Here is a 14791-nt window from a genome sequence, read left to right as displayed (position 1 = left end):
TTTACACCGCCTTTAACGTGGTAATACATCCCAAGGCACGTCACAGAGGCGTTATCAAACAAAATTTGACACTGAGCCACATAAAGAGATATTAGGACAGAAAGAGGTTAGTTTTAAGGAGCTTCTTAAAGGAGGTAGAGAAGTGGAGAAGTTTAGGGAGGGAATTCCAGAACTTGGGGCCTAGGCTGCTCAAGCCACAGCTGCAGCGGTGGAGCGAAGAAAATCGGGGATGGCAAGAGGCCGGAATTGGAAGAGTACAGATGTCTCTGAGGGTTGGAGGAGGTTACAGAGATAGGGAGGGACGAAGCCATGCAGGGATTTGAAAATAAGGGATTTGAAACCTGCACAGTCCCACCATAGCAACATAAAAGCCCCTTCAGATGTAAATGCTTACACCCACACCTTTTATAATATCAGAACTACTTTAGATAAAGGTGATTCTGTTTGTCTTGGCTGCTGGTACTCTGTATTCTGCCCCATTTATATTGTGGAGCTGATTCCTGAGCACTTGCAGCAAGATAAACAGCTGTGTGTGCTGGCAGCAGCACCACATGGCAAATACAGTGTAAATATAGACAGCAACAGCAACATTTATATAGAGCCTTTCACATACTCACGACATCCCAAAGTGCTTCATAGCCAGTTATTTTTTTTTAATTATTTGTTGTTAAATAGGCAAACATGGCAGCCTGTTTGTGCACAACAAGGTCCCACAAACACCAAATGAGCTAAGTGACCAATTAATCTAGTTTTTTTGGTGTTGGCTAAGGGACGAATGTTGCCGAGGACACTGGGGGAAACTCCCAGTGCCTTTTCAAATAGTGCCCTGAGATCTTGTACATCCACTTGAACAAGGCAGACAGAGCCTTGGTTTAATGTCTCCTCTCAAAGCTGGCAGTTCCGACAGTGCAACCGTTCCTCAGTACTGTATTGAATTGTCAGATTAGATTGTGTACTCAAGCCTCTGGAATGGGGCTTGAACCCGCGACCTTCTGACTCGGCGGCGAGAGTGCTACCACAGAGCCAAACTGACACTATGGGTGGATTTTGCCAATGGGGAGCTTTTGGAGGCGGGACTCCCACTTGTCGGGTTTTAGTCCCACCTCCATCGATTTCTGGCCAGCCCACGCTATGTTCCCTTGATTGACAGTGGGCTTAGCAGGCCAATTAAGAGGAAGCCGGTTACAGAGAACGTCCGCGTATGACGTTTCATCTGTCACAGATAAATTATCATCGTTTGACAGCTTTGTGAAGCTGTCAAACACTGACATTCTATGTTGTTTAATGAGTTCTTGAATTCAAGACTCATCAAACCTCTTTCTTTAGCAGAAATTAGATGGTTGTTGTGTTGGAGAATGCAGCAGCCGTCTATCATCTCTGCCGGTGAGATGCGAGACTCTCCGCATCCCCAACTCTTGAAGCCTGCAGGAAGAAACAAAGGTAAGTAAACTTTTACTAACACTTTCCACTTCCCTCACATACCTCTCCACACTTGCACCCATCACTTGCCTTCACAGCACACTTTTGCACCCCTACGACCCCCGCAGACCCACTGCTCACCTCGGTGACCCTGGCGGGTTTAGGAGCCTTCAGGAAGCCCGCACTTGAGGGTAAAATGGGGATAATCCTCTTATCTGCCTGTTAACAGGCAGTTAAGTGGCTGTAATCCCCTTCCCGCCTCCAGGAGACAGGACCCGGCGCGGGTCGGCTACCCGCCTCCTGGGAAGATGGCACGGAGGCGGGTTGGGGGCAGGATGGGCACCCGCCCCCAGATTCTGCCATTTTCCTGGAGGTCCCGCCCCCAAACCCGCCTCCCCGGGGCTGGCAAGATCGCGCTCTCAGTGACATGGCTTTCAGTGCCCTGGTAACCTAGGCACTTTGAGTTTATTCTTGCCATCTTTTATCAGCTCCAAAACCAGAGGGAGGGGCTAGGGTAGAGATGGATTATCATTTGAGTTCTAATATTGGCTTTGCTGGCTCTGATAATGCATTGAAAACTTTAATGTTAGTACCTCCATTTTGCAAGTAAGTGGGGAAAATGTAATTCTGATTTTAAAAAACTTTTGTATTTTTGACATCAGACTTGAAGTGTTTTTATATCAGAGGAATGTAATCAATAGCAAACAGGCGGTCTCTCTCCAGCAGCTGTACTCCATAGTGTAAAGGAATCGATGGAATCACAGAAAAGAGAGTCAACACGGGCTGGTTCCACACATTTGCATTTTGGATGTCTATATTGTACAGTGAAGTCCAGCTGTGCTATATAGCTCGGCTCCAGTGCGGAAGAGTGGCAGGCGAAGTTTGCATTCCTAAAACAGGGTCAAAAATCCAATGAAGTGTAAAAGTGCTTTTACATTTTAGAAAATGTGATGGCTGTCAGCCCTAGTTGGGTTTGGAGCAAAGTTTTCCACTCTGAATTTTTTTTTCATTTTGTAGCTTTTTGTTCCTGCTGAAGACGAAGCCATCTTTGGAAAGAGTGTGAACAAGCAGGTGTTTGACGGGCTGACCACAGGACTGCTGCAGACCTGCGCCACTGTGCTTGGGTGCTTGGCCAGCAATCTCCCTGAGGCCAACAGCCAGCCTGGCACACCAAAGAAAACAGGGCAAGAAACAAAAAATAACCTTTCACAGAGTGAACTCCACAACAACAGGATACAGGATCTCATCAGGTAAGGGGCAGTGGCTATTGCAGGGAAGGGGGAGTGGAATAAGTGCAGTAGTAAATATAAGCGTTTTATTATTACCTTATACATTTCCTATCTATTTGACCAACCTCACACAACCAAAAGTCCCAGCCTGCACTCCCTCTGCTTTCAGATCTCTGCTTGTTTACCAATTTACCGTGATGCTCATCTTTCAGTCATTACTACCTTGCTCTCTGGGATGCTCTACAAAAAACAATTTGCTTTGCTTCCTACCTTAAGCCCCCTAAAAATCCATCTCTTTGGCTGTGTCTTTAATTTTCTTCTACCCCCCCCATCCCTCCTTTTTTGCCACTGTGTAAGTGTAAATTGTTACAGAATTTCCATTTTGAACATTGACTTATTTCTTTCCCCCTGCCTCTCCCCCGACCCCTCGCCCCCACATCAGGGGTAAGTTTCGCCCCCACCACAACCAGCAGCCTCTGGTGTTTTGCCCAGGTTGGCCTCACTGCCTGCTCAGGGGGTAAATGCACGGTGTCTCTGGTATGATCCTTGGTCTGTACTAAGTTAGCCGATCTCTGCTGGGATTGTGTTGAGTGGGTGGGAAGAGAATGCGACAATTTGTGTCTCATGGCTAGGGAGGGAAATATCAACCAGGGTCCCTAATTCCGATCCCTGTGACGCCTCTTGGAAGTGTGCATTTGGGGACATCAGATGACGGGAACAAACTTGGTTATGATTTTAACTCTCCCACTTGGTCAAATGGACTATCAACAACTCCGTTGCCAGGCTCATGCATAAAGAATGAGCATATTACATATTTTTTTCAGTCAGACAGCTGTCCATCAGCACGTTTGAGTCCTCGTATCAAATTGCAAGTAGCGTTTCTCTTTGCCTAATATGGAGTGCACACGCCCTCCCCACAGAGATACACCCCACTTGTCCAAGTCTAAAGAGGTTAAGCAGAGGTTGGCTAAGACCAGACTTTAGTGACTCCAAGTGTGCACAGGAGTACTACTGGAGTTTAACAAACTAAAGCTGTGTAGCTTACCAGTACAGGCAATTGCTAAGCTTCCTGCTGCTTGTCCAGGCAGGATCAGCCTACTCAGTAGGGCATTTGCTTGCAGTGCTATCAGGAGCCAAGTGGGAATAATCCCAGCAAAATAGATCTACCTCTCCTGGTTCCATTAGTAAGCCAAACTGGCTGGTCAATCATCAAAAGTGCCCTGGAGTATTGCAGACCTGCTTGGCTCAGGTATTGTGTCGCTAAGTCTGTCAAAGAGGGTTGAATTATTTCCATGCTTCATCTTGGAGCCACTTTGATCCCACAAAGACCTCACTTACACTGAGGTACCAGCATCCGTTGAACTCGGTTGCACCATGAGTCACCATGTTTAGGAGAATAGGAAGGTAAGGATTAGAATAGCAGAATTTTGCAGCAAAGGAAGAGACTATTTGGCCCATCGCAACTCTCTGAAAGTCCGATGCACTTAATCCCATCTCTCTACCTTTTCCCCAGTTTGGAGAGGAGTGGAAAAAACTGGGTTAGAAAGAATGAAAGTGATTAATTGATTGTATATCATGCAATCACATCCTGCTCCAGTTTTTAAAATGTGGGATATAATCATATGCAAAATATCGATATAAAGTATTAATATTTATATCTTAAGATCAAGAGCTTCAGTCTTTACAGCATCTGATTTACAGACTGTCAATTTAATGTACAATTTTGATAAAGCTCATTTGCGTCTTTAAGATCCTTCGACTGTTTAATTCTGAGTTTCTTGAGTGAATTTTTAAACGGGATTTCTTTTTCTTTTAAAGAAAAACACAAACCTTCCTAACTTTTGTTTCTTACCTGAGATGCGAAGGTACTTTCAGGCTGAAAGGGATAGTCTTTGAATTGCAGACAAAAGAATGAAATGGACAGTAATTATTCCCCCCCCCCCCCGAGTCTCCATTGTGGCCTTCGCTCAATATTGTTCAGTGTATCCTGTGCAGGTAGTTCGAAGTAATGCATGGCAGCCGTAGCCAGGAGCATTCAGGAAGGCCGAGGTCAGAGTTCATGCAGAGTAAGCAACTGAATCTATAGTAAGGTGAGAAATGACTGAAGCAGACTTGGTAGCCTGAGGGAAGGAAGTGACTGAAACATCCGAGGCCTGAAACAGTATATGAAGTGACAAATCCAGTCCCATTCCGACATCGTTGCAGCTCTCTCTGCTAGAGTTGATTTGCACCATTGGGTTTTACACAAATACTAGCACTGTTTGGTATCAATTATTTGAATATTTCAAGTTCTCAATTGAGTTGGAGGAATAAAGGATTCCCTCACATTTCTACTAAAAAAAAACAATGCTTCTGCACTGAATCCTTGGTAGGCTATTGCCATTCAACTGGACAGTCCTGTTTTATAGACACTATTCATTTCATTTCTCTTCTCTTCTTAGGCAGTCCCTCGGAACCGAGAGTGATATGCTTCCACATTAAAAATGAGTTCTCATGTGGCTGATGAGTCCCAATGCGGGACCTACAGTCTCTGTCACAGGTGGGGCAAACGGTGGTTGGAGGGGCGGGTGGGTGGGGTGCTTGGGTTGACGTGCGCTGCTTGCGCTTGGCTTCCGCTTGCTCCCGGCGAAGAGACTCGAGGTGTTCGGCGCCTTCTTGGATGCTTCTCCTCCATTTTGTGCAATCTTGGGCCAGGGATTCCCAGGTGTCAGTGGGGATGTTGCACTTTTTCAAGGAAGCTTTGAGACTCCCAAAACAAGCGCTCTACTTGGAGCTCCGGCACAGCAGGAGAGCCCCAGGTGGGCAGAGGAAACGCTTCAAGGACACCCTTCAAGGGATTTCTCTTATATAGATAAAGTCACTGATGTCAGGCTCGCAGCAAGGAGCCGAGCTTGAAAGGAACCTGGATCAGAGAATCAGTGCTGCGGTGTTGTAGCTTTCTCTGATCTGTGCTCCTATTCAGCCCAGCTGTCCACTGGGAGCGCGGAGTCAATGAATTCACCCTATAATGTGGAGGTAGTTGATTATTAGGACTTCATGGTTTTAATGGATTTTCATCAGCAGTAAGGGAAACATACAGTGGAAACAACTCTATCCAGGGTTCAGTACAGCAACATTCTTTAAGTAAAGATGTGAGGGAAGCCTGTGCAAAAAGGTGTGATCCCTTTCCTCAATGAAACCTCAAAATATTAAAATGACTGAAACAAGACCAACTGCGCTAGTATTTGTGTAAATCCTAGTGGTACAAGTTGGTGTTAATGGAGCGAAGCAAACATCAGACCTCAAGTAACAATCACACCCCCGAACCCTGTCCAGTTTTGGGCTTGACAAAACCTGGCAAATAATCGCCTTCCCCAACTCCACCAATATAAGGGGCTGGGTTTTCTGCTTCTGAACTCGCCCATCTCCAATTTTCCTGTCCAATAAAATGAAGGGTGGGCTGATGAGTACACAAGTGGGAAAACCCGATCAATATTTTAAATTTAATTTTTTTTAAACCAGGAGAAAGTGGAATGTAATATTTACGCAAAGGCAAAATACTGCAGATGCTGGAAATCTGAAATATAAAAAGAAAATGCTGGAAATACTCAGCAGGTCGGGCAGTATCTGTGGAGAGAGAAACAGAGTTAACGTTTCATGTCTGAGACATTCTGAAAGGTCACTGTTCTGAAACGCTAACTCTGTTTCTCTCTCCAAAGATGCTGAGTATTTCCAGCATTTTCTGTAATATTTATGATTGCTCGCTAGTGTCTGTCAAAAAAAAAAAAAATTCGCTTTCTTAAAAGTTAATCTGAAGGCAGCTCCTATCCGTTGTGCAACAATTAATTGCAGTTTTCTTTGTGACTAATACCCGTGTATCAAAGAAAGACAAAATAAGAAAAAAAAGTTACTGGGAGAGCAGAACAGGAAAAGAGGTGCAGAGAGAGATTTTCCATTCCTCTCTGTAAATGTGTTTGGTTGGGTGAATTAGCATTTTATTAAATGGGTTAATATACCAAGATTTGGTCTGTGCGCATTCAGTTCTAAGTGTCAGACCAGCAGCTGTTTACACTGGTTGGTTGGATATCGTGATTGGCTACAGGCATATGTCGAGCTTCTGTTCAAACATTTAAAATTGAGATGGTTAAGGAGAGTGTGACAGTAACATCCACGCTGCCTAAACATTTAAATCAACTGCAGGCAGGTTTAAAATGCGCCCACGAGGTCTAGTAAACCCCCTGAGTGGGTTTAAATCCAGTTTGACACCACACTTATGTTACATTCCATCCACTGCCACACTGAAGCAGTGTAAAACTATCGCATGCCCTCCATGGGACCTCCCACCCCTTTTATCCCAGTCAGGTTGGGTCCTGACTCCAGATTTACACCAAAACTTTAGCGAGCAACACTGAAGTTGTAGTGTAAATGCGCCCTTAGCTAATTTCAGTCGGGGCAGCTTTCAGGAGGCGGGGTGATACTGGGTGCCATTGCGGGTGCCATTGGCCTTGGTGGCCAGGGGCTAGGGAGGGAGGAAAAATCAGTCAAGGTTCCCCAGTCCTAATCAATAACCTGTGACCACGACCATGAAACACATGTGGATGTCAGGAGAGGGTCAGGCTTGGCTGTGATTGCCCCTGCCTTCACCCCCAAAGAAAATAGCCGGCTGACACTTGCTCTCACAAATGAAGAATGACCACTTGAACAAGGCACCAGCAAGTTGCCAGAGCAGTAGAATGATAGCCCAGCAGGAAGCGGCACCCTCCAGAAGAGGTGGGGAGCAAATCGGAGCAAAAAAAAAATGAACCAGAAAAGAACTCCTGCCCTGATAATGTAGTTGTGGAAAATAATTGGATGAATGCAAAGAGGAATATTATGCAGAATAAAGGTGGGAGGTCTACTGATTGATGGGTCTGTGCTGTGAAGGTGTCGGGTGGACTGAACTTGGATAACGCCAGAGGCAGAGTAAGCCGAGACTGTCTAATACCTGCGGCATTGCAAGGGGATGGGCAGGACGTTGAACTGCCATAGAAACTGTGACAGGGTGAAGGTGCAATTAGGAGTGATTTGTTGTAGGCTCTGGGCAGTGAGAGAATGCAGTTTGACTCAGTCACAAATAGACAAATTAGAAATGGTATAATGACAAGTCTGTCTGGAAAGGCTAGCTGCTAGGTAAAGTATTGGGTTTCCTTTTGGGTGTTTTGGGTACAAATTACAGGATAGTGGTTTGCGTTAAGTGACCAGGCTTTTGGGTGGAAAAAAAAACATTTGTCCTTGGAGAAAGATAAACTGTACTTCCAATAATCTCAAAATCGAATTGCCCCCTTTGTTGGCCAGGCTGCTTTTTAATATGAGTTTTTTCCCCAGAGAATGACAGAAAATCAACTCTTTAGCCTGCTGAAACACAGCATTAGTTCAAGGCTCCCTCTAGAACATAAGAAATAGGAGCAGGAGTAGGCCATTCGGCCCTTCGAGCCTGCTCCGCCATTCAATGAGATCTATGGCTGATCTTCTGCCTCAACTCCATTCACCGGCCCTATCACCATAGCCCTTGATGCCCTTACTAGTCAGAAATCTATCGACTTCTGTTTTGAATATACACAATGACTGAGCCTCCACAGCCCTCTGGGGTAGAAAATTCCAAAGATTCACCACCCTCTGTGTGAAGAAATGTCTTCTCATCTCAGTCCTGAATGGCCTACCCTTTATCGTGAGGCTGTGGCCCCTGGTTCTAGACTCCCCGAGTCCCAGCCAAGGGAAGCATTCTCCCAGCATCCACCCTATCAAGCCCTGTAATAATTTTGTATGCTTCAATGAAATCCCCTCTCATTCTTCTGAATGCAAGAGTTTACTCAATCTCTTGTCATATGACAGTCCCGCCATCCCAGGAATCAATCTCGTGAACCTTCGTTGCACTCCCTCTATGGCAAGTATATCCTTCCTTAGGTAAGGAGACCAAAATTGTACACAGTGCTCCAGGTGTGGTCTCACCAAGGCCCTATATAATTGGAGTAAGACTTATTTACTCCTGTACTCAAATCCTCAAAGGCCAGCATACTATTTGCCTTCCTAATGGCTTGCTGCACCTGCACATTCACTTTCAGCGACTCATGTACAAGGACACCCAGGTCCCTTTGAGCATCTGCATTCCCCAATCTTTCACCATTTAGGAAATACTCTGCCTTTCTGTTTTTTCTACTAAAGTGGATAACTTCACATTTATCCACATTATATTCCATCTGCCATGTTCTCGCCCACTCACTGAGCCTGTCGAGAACCCCTTGAAGCCTCTTCACATCCTCTCGCAACTGACACTGCCACCTAGCTTTGTATCATCAGCAAATTTGGAAATGTTACATTTAGTCCCCTCATCCAAATCATTGATATAGATTGTGAATAGCTGGGGCCCAAGCACCGATCCTTGCGGTACACCACTAGTTACAGCCTGCCATCCTGAAAAAGACCCGTTTATCCCTACTCTTTGTTTTCTGTCTGTTAACCAATTCTCAATCCATGCTAGTATATTACCCCCAATTCCATGTGCCCTAATTTTGTTCACCAACCTCTTGTGTGGGACCTTATCGAAGGCCTTCTGAAAATCCAGATACACCACATCTACCGGTTCCCCTTTGTCTACTCCACTAGTTACATCCTCAAAGAACTCCAATAGGTTTGTCAAACAGGACTTCCCTTTCATAAATCCATGTTGACTCTGCCCGATCTTACTATTAGTTTCTAAGTGCCCAGTTATTGCATCCTTTATATGTAATAGATTCCAGCATTTTCCCAACTACTGATGTGAGGCTAACAGGTCTGTAGTTCCCCGTTTTCTCTCTCCCTCCTTTCTTAAATAGTGGGGTTACATTTGCTATCCTCCAATCTGCAGGAACCGTTCCAGAATCTATAGAATTTTGGAAGATGACAACCAATGCGTCCACTATTCCAATGGCCACCTCTTTCAAAACCCTAGGATGTAGGTCATCCGGTCCTTGGGATTTATCGACTTTTAGTCCCATTAATTTTGCTAGTACTGTTTTTTTTACTAATAATAATTTCTTTAAGTTCCTCATTCTCGCCACACCCTTGGTTTTCTTGTATTTCTGGGAGGTTTTTTGTGTCTTCCTCTGTGAAGACAGAAATAAAGTATTTATTTAATTTCTCTGCCATTTCCTTATTCCCCATTATAAATTCTCCCGTCTCTGACTGTAAAGGACCTACATTTACCTTCGCCAGTCTTTTCCTTTTCACATACCTATAGAAGCTTTTACAATCAGTTTTCATATTTTTCGCTAATTTGTGCTCAAATTCCATTTTCCCTTTATCAATTTCTTGGTCCCCCTTTGGTCCCTCTGCTGCATTTTTTTTAAACTGCTTCCTCCCTCCCCCCACCCCCCTCTAGAAATCGCTGGAGTACAGTTCCATAGGTATCACTCACCCTGGGTACATTGGCTCAATGGTGACTCTTCACATTGAGTGTCAACAAGCTATTCAGCAGTTGGAGGGCATCAGAGCCAACCCAAACCTCTCCTTAGTGGACATCCCCAAATGCACACTGTCCTGCAGGAGGTCACTGGATAGAAACCAGCAACGGGAACCCTGGCTGACTTTTCCCCTTGCTGGCTCAGGGCCACTGTTTTCACAACACCCCCACCCCACTCAACACATGCTAAAAGAATGAAAATAGGAATCACAAACTCTTTTTCTGTTTTTAATTGAGTTACGTGCAGCAATACATTTGTTACGGATAAGTCTTGTTGTTTTAATGGCTAGTTCAATAGATTATGCCATGTGAAAGCAAAGGGTGGTTTCTTCACCTTTATTTGCAGTGGAGGCTGTCTACAAATGACACAGTAAAATCATGAAGTTTTTGGCAGCAGATGATATCCATTGTCTTTTCTAGGCTGTGTGTGCACGCTTTTTCAATAAAATTCCAGATCTAGTCGTCATTTCTAGATTTGTTGAAAATGTTTCCACATTGGACCTGTGCTGGTAGGTAGAGCAGTCCCCATGCTCACCGGGACTGATCTTGGTAGTGTAGGGTGTTGTCAGCTCCAGCTGTTATACTGGAATCAACACCACATTACTCCATGGCACATGTATTGCTTTTGCAAAAAGCTGGGCTCGGTTCCCTCTGAGTCGAAAGACTTTGGGGGAGAAATTCGGTATCGCCCCATTTGGGGCGCAATTATCGGCCGGGCGCAAAGATTAGCACCTAGCGCTAATTATCGCCTCCGACTGCAAACTTGGCTTTTATCGCCCCTGGAGGTGATTGGAGCACTAAATCAGGCGTTTCACATCTGTCTTAAGGCGCAAAGGCCAAGGAGCGAGGCGCTAACTCACAGCGCTGGCGAAGCTCATGTGATGTCAGTCAGCAATGGAACACAGACACACTGGCACCGGCCAATTCTTAAAGGGGAGTTCTGATGAATGGTCATCAACCTGAAACGTTAACTCTGTTTCTCTCTTCACAGATGCTGCTTGACCTGCTGAGCTTCTCCAGCATTTTCTGTTTTTATCTTAAAGGGGAGGGTTTATCTTGGTCTCCATCTACATCCTGTTCATTGCAGCCTTGAGTCTCGGCCTGGAGAGACCTATACATCAAATCTGCTGGAAAGAACAATGGAGAGACCCAGGGAAAGAGCTGAGAGTGCAGCCCCCACAGTCTCTTCTAAATCGATACAAGGAAGGGCAAATCAAAATGAACCTGCAAAGTGCTGCTCAGTATACAAAACTCCTTCACACAGTGTAGAATCTCTCCAGAAGTCTCAGTCTCTCTCTCTCTCTCTCTCTCTCTCTCAGAATACATGGTGCAGAAATGTCACCAACAAAAAAAGGCAGGAAGCAGTCCCTTCCCGACTGCAAAACGCTCCCCTCAACCTGTCGTTGCTAGCGGCAGGCGTTAAGGCAGGGGGCACCACTCAATTTCCAGTCCGGGGCGTTGCGCACTCAACTGACGTCGCGATCTGCCGGTGCAGGAGATCGTGGCGCTAGTGTTTAGCACCACCGCAAAATGTCCGGCCAATTTCGCGAGAGGGACAGATATCGCCGCGCCCGGGCGCTAGTTGGTTTGCACCCCACTTAGTGCCCTCTTAAGGCGCTAACGGGTGGCGCTACCAACTGAACTTTTCCCCCTTTGTGTTCCAGCCCCACTCCAGGAACTTGAGCCCATATGGACTGGTCGTCTGGTGTTAGACGGGATGGCGGGGAGCTGGTTTTTGTCCTCTGATGAGCCATCATAACAAAGCCAATGTGCCTGTTCTGGTGGTTCAACTGGATATTAAAGATCTTACGACAATAGTGAGAGCAGGGAAATAACAACAGAAAATGCTGGAAAAACTCAGCAGGCCAGGCAACATCCGTGGAGCGAAATTAGAGTCAACGTTTCGGGTCAAAACCCTTTATCAAGACTAAAGAGGCACAGAGAATGAAATAGATTAAGAGGCCAGGCTGGGAGAGAACAAAAGAGAAGAGACATTAAGAGGTATTCAAAACGAGACGAGAACATTTTCACTTTTTTTTATCCACACCTTTGTTTTGGTTTCCCCACCCCCCCCCTTTCCTTTTTTTTCTCTCTCCCACATGGCAGCTGTCTCCCATTCTGCCAGCGCATTTCACACCTAATCTAGAGCCGTCTTTTGTCTCCACTAGTCCGATCACCATCTCGTCTCGTTTTGAATACCTCTTAATGTCTCTTCTCTTTTGTTCTCTCCCAGCCTGGCCTCTTAATCTATTTCATTCCCTGTGCCTCTTTAGTCTTGATAAAGGGTTTTGACCCGAAACGTTGACTCTATTTTCTCTCCACGGATGTTGCCTGGCCTGCTGAGTTTTTCCAGCATTTTCTGTTGTTATTTCGGATTTCCAGCATCCGCAGTATTTTGCTATCGTAATGAGAGCAGGGAGTTCTCCTGGTATCCAGGCCTCCAGTGCTCCTTAAACCAACACCATCATTCATCTCAGTGCTGTTAGTGGGATGTTGCTGTATGCAAAGTGGCTGCAGCATTTGCCTACATAACAACAGTCACTGCATTTCATTATATGTGAAGCATTTTGAAATATTTTATCTAATTTGTTTCTCCCCCTCACCCCCATAAAGCAAATTGGGGCATCTTCTACATTAAAGGCCCTATATAAAATTACTGTTGTTTCTGAGAAATACAAATGTAAGACTTAAAAATAAATGCCACTACCAGTGAAAGGTGCAGACAGTGAGAAATGGGAAGAAAGATAAATGACAGGTAGTTGAATAAAGAACTAGCTGCGGCTTTGTGATGTTGACTGAGTTTGGAATGGAATTAAACCCATGCATTGACCTCAGACCATTCATTAGTTCACATTTATCTCTCTCATTTTAAACAATTTGATCTTTCATCTGTTTTTTCTTCCAGTCCAAGTGCCTTCTGCTTACTTGTCAAGTTGCTTTCATGCAATTGCAGCCTCTTTTGGCAGAGGGGTGGGGGGAGTTGAACAGCCACAGCTTCTCCCAGTGTGTTGCCAGTGGTGACTGGAGCTGTGTGTATATCCTGAATAAACAGGCCACCTGAAATTTTCTTCAAACTGCAGTTGGAGTTCTGCCTCAAAGCTCTTCATCAAGTATTCTAGCCACGAATTGACTGGGCGTATGTCACTTGTGGTGAGCAGATTCCTTCAAATTCAATTTTCTCTCCTGGAAGCACTGATTTATGTCTGTGTACAGTTCCACAGGTACCAGCCCCATTTACCTGACTCTCATTGTGGGACAGTTCTGTGGATTCTGGGGAGCACCATTCCTGCTTTTTCCTGACACACTGTGTTACAGTTCCATGGGTGCAGCCCTCTTTTTTATGACTGGTACTAGAGTACCTTCTTCCAAGCCACCCTTTTTCTCTCTCCCAATTGGCCATTCTTGATGTGTGAGCCTGGACAGTGAATCTCTTTGCGATCCATAGAGGACAACACACAGCCAAGTCCAATCCTTCACCAACATTCACAAGCTGAAGGAGTCACTGGATAGCAATCCGTAGCCTGAACACTGGTTTGCTTTTCACTTCTCCCCTTCCCTAGCCCAGAATTGTAACGTACCTACTGCTTCTGCAGCTGAGATCAGCTAACTTAGCACAAGTGGGAAATCAAACTTGCGTTCTCCTGGTTCCCTAGCAACCTTTCTAAGAACAATCGCCATAGCTCTCCAAGGTACGATCCTAATTTTGATGAGCTTGCTAGAAATCGTTTGTAAGCTTTAGAAATTATTTTGCAAAAAATAAAATAATTAATTTCTAACCTTTCAAGTACTGTGATAGCATTTTTCCACAATTTCAGAACTAAAACCACATTAATTTTGAGGGAAAATAATCATACTCAATTGGTCGATCTCCTGTGAGGTTGCACATGGAAAGTCAAGACCGAGTGTCGTCTTCAGGTGAAGTGGGGGAATAATTGGACAGGGGAGCGCAGATGTAATTCAGTCCCTATTTTAAAGTGGCATTCTGTCCTTCATTTTATATTTCCATTATAAACTCCTATCTCCACATTTATAAGGGAAAATTCCTATGTAAACTTGTCACACCTTCCAAATTTACATCGTCAGTTTCCATTATAAAGTAGACATAGGAATTTATAATGGAAAATGTTAACAGAGGTGTGCACAGACTTAAGATTTTTAATATATTACTTAGATCTGTACTTAATTGTTCTGGTCTACACTAATGTGGTTCTTTCTATTTATTCTTAGCTATGTGGTATATACTGGACTCACTGATAAGCTGTATGGCTGTTTCCTCTCCATACAAGGGCCCATTGATGAGCAACCTAAAATTGCCTCCTTTCTGCAAAACGTTACAGCCCTGCTACACAGTATGTGCCGGCTTTGCTTTGCTATTGTCAATCGGTAAGTGATTTAACAATAACTGCAATTTTTCTCCACGTACATAACAGCTTGTAAATTCAAATTCTTCTGAGTTACAGCTTCTTCAAAATGAATATGTCTTGTGCAAGTCTAACCACTTTAGTGAATCCACTCTTCGTCCGTCTTCATCTATTGCCCTCTTTTTTTTTCCTCACTATTTTGACCTCAATTAGAATTCCCACAGATCCCCCATTGCCAAGGCTACTTCCAAGCAGCTTGGTTTCCACTATCTTTGTGTTAGTCGCTTGTTTTTCCTCATCACCACCTCAGCAGCACCCAGGCTGAT

The 14791-nt window shown here is 44.7% G+C and overlaps 1 protein-coding gene across 4 annotated transcripts in view; it reads left to right on the top strand.

Annotated features, from left to right (window-relative positions):
* The window catches only part of scaper (S-phase cyclin A-associated protein in the ER), a 339292-nt gene that overhangs the window by 268305 nt on the left and 56196 nt on the right, over positions 1 to 14791 (top strand). For all 4 annotated transcript variants that reach the window (XM_085972324.1, XM_085972323.1, XM_085972325.1 and 1 more), the window contains 2 exons: positions 2437 to 2669; positions 14332 to 14487. In XM_085972324.1, coding sequence (XP_085828450.1) covers positions 2437 to 2669; positions 14332 to 14487 — 389 coding nt within the window. The remainder of the gene's footprint in view (positions 1 to 2436; positions 2670 to 14331; positions 14488 to 14791) is intronic.

Source organism: Somniosus microcephalus, chromosome 32 (genome assembly GCF_052327205.1).
Source record: "Somniosus microcephalus isolate GS21.2 chromosome 32, FLI_Smic_1.0, whole genome shotgun sequence".
Classification (NCBI taxonomy): Eukaryota; Metazoa; Chordata; class Chondrichthyes; order Squaliformes; family Somniosidae; genus Somniosus; species Somniosus microcephalus.
This window is presented reverse-complemented; position numbering and strand designations above follow the sequence as displayed.